Here is a 1,470-nt window from a genome sequence, read left to right as displayed (position 1 = left end):
GATTGCGTAAATAATTTTTATACTAAAAAGATATTAAATTTGAATCTATGGATATTATGCTAAGTTAAATATGTGTTAATTAAGAAAAAACTAACTGATTAATATAATGTTTAATTCTTCATTTTTAGGGATTTTCTTTGTGGTTAAATAAGGGTTCTAGAATTCGTATGAGGTGGGAAGCACAAGCAAGTAGCAGGAATCAGCTTGAAGGGATGGTGATTAAAGGTTATATATCAGATGAAATTTCAAAGTGCTTTTTATTTTTATTTTTTTTTCCTCTTAAGAGATTAATATTATTTCTTTTGTTTCATGAAAGTTTTATTGTTGTGATCATAGGAGAAAGGAGATTTGAAAAAATGGTGCCTCAACAAACATTCTCCCTTGATACACTTGCCATTCGTGAGACAATCAATGGTGATTATATTGATCTTGCCATAATAAAAAAAAATAAGCTTAGAAATTAATTTTTAATTAGTTAATATTAATTATTTTTTTATTATAAAACTAATTTTTGTTTAATTCTTCTTTGTTAGAGGGTTTGAGGTTTAAAGTTAGAAATTAAAATTTTATAATTTAAAATAAAAAAATTTAATTTAATTTAATTTTTATGTGAGACTAATTTCATGCATTTTTCACACTTGTAACGTTAACACTAATTATCTCTACTTACTTAATTATAGGCAGGTTTAATTTATGGAGTAACATATATATGTCATTAATATCATAATATTACAAATGCTAACAGGTAATGAGGCTGAATACATGATTGAGGAAGATGATAGGTACCAAATTGGAGTTCTAAACATGAATGACAAGAACATAGTATTAAACTTGAATGTTAATGTCTCTGCCAAGATTTATGATACCACCAAAGCCAACAACATCTACTCTTCTATCAATGGATCATGCACATTTAGCCTCCTCTTCCCCAACACATATTATCTCATTCTAACTGCACCAAAAAATGTAAGATGTTAATACTACTATACTAAAAAAGCCTAATATAATGTAGATCATGTCTATAAAATTTTATGATGAATTGATTACAGGTAGATGATAACGATGACGACAATGACGGAGAATGGTTTGTTGAAGTTTCGTTCATTACTCGTGTGATAGCCTACATAGCTATTTTAGGTAAAATTGAATTAAAATCTCGTATTCGAGATATGGGAGATTGTTGAATTAAAATTTGTGCCAATTATTAGTACATAATAAAATTCGTTGAATTTTTTTTATTTTAATCCACAAGGTAAAATTAAAATAGGTCAATTCTCAAAAACCTTACACTTTTATATCAAAATTGTCTTTGATATATGATTTTTTTTTGGAAAAAACTGTTAATAAACCCTCCATTCAGTTGTAATTTGCAAAATTTGTCATATCTTTGTAATCAATTTCGACAACATACATTTTAACATTAACCAGGATCAAAATTGTCATTTTAAAATTTTGAGAGATTATATTATT

At 26.3% G+C, this 1,470-nt stretch overlaps 1 protein-coding gene across 3 annotated transcripts in view; it reads left to right on the top strand.

Moving 5' to 3' along the window:
* The window catches only part of LOC110263648, a 4,305-nt gene that overhangs the window by 987 nt on the left and 1,848 nt on the right, over nt 1-1,470 (top strand). For 2 of the 3 annotated variants that reach the window (XM_021105316.1, XM_021105318.1), the window contains exons 3-6: nt 129-225; nt 337-414; nt 746-966; nt 1,050-1,137. In XM_021105316.1, coding sequence (XP_020960975.1) covers nt 129-225; nt 337-414; nt 746-966; nt 1,050-1,137 — 484 coding nt within the window. The remainder of the gene's footprint in view (nt 1-128; nt 226-336; nt 415-745; nt 967-1,049; nt 1,138-1,470) is intronic. The other variant, XM_021105317.1, reaches the window with a different exon arrangement.

Source organism: Arachis ipaensis, chromosome B06, assembly GCF_000816755.2.
Source record: "Arachis ipaensis cultivar K30076 chromosome B06, Araip1.1, whole genome shotgun sequence".
Classification (NCBI taxonomy): domain Eukaryota; kingdom Viridiplantae; phylum Streptophyta; class Magnoliopsida; order Fabales; family Fabaceae; genus Arachis; species Arachis ipaensis.
Note: the sequence above shows the minus strand (reverse complement) of the source record. Positions and strands in the feature narration are given on the sequence as shown.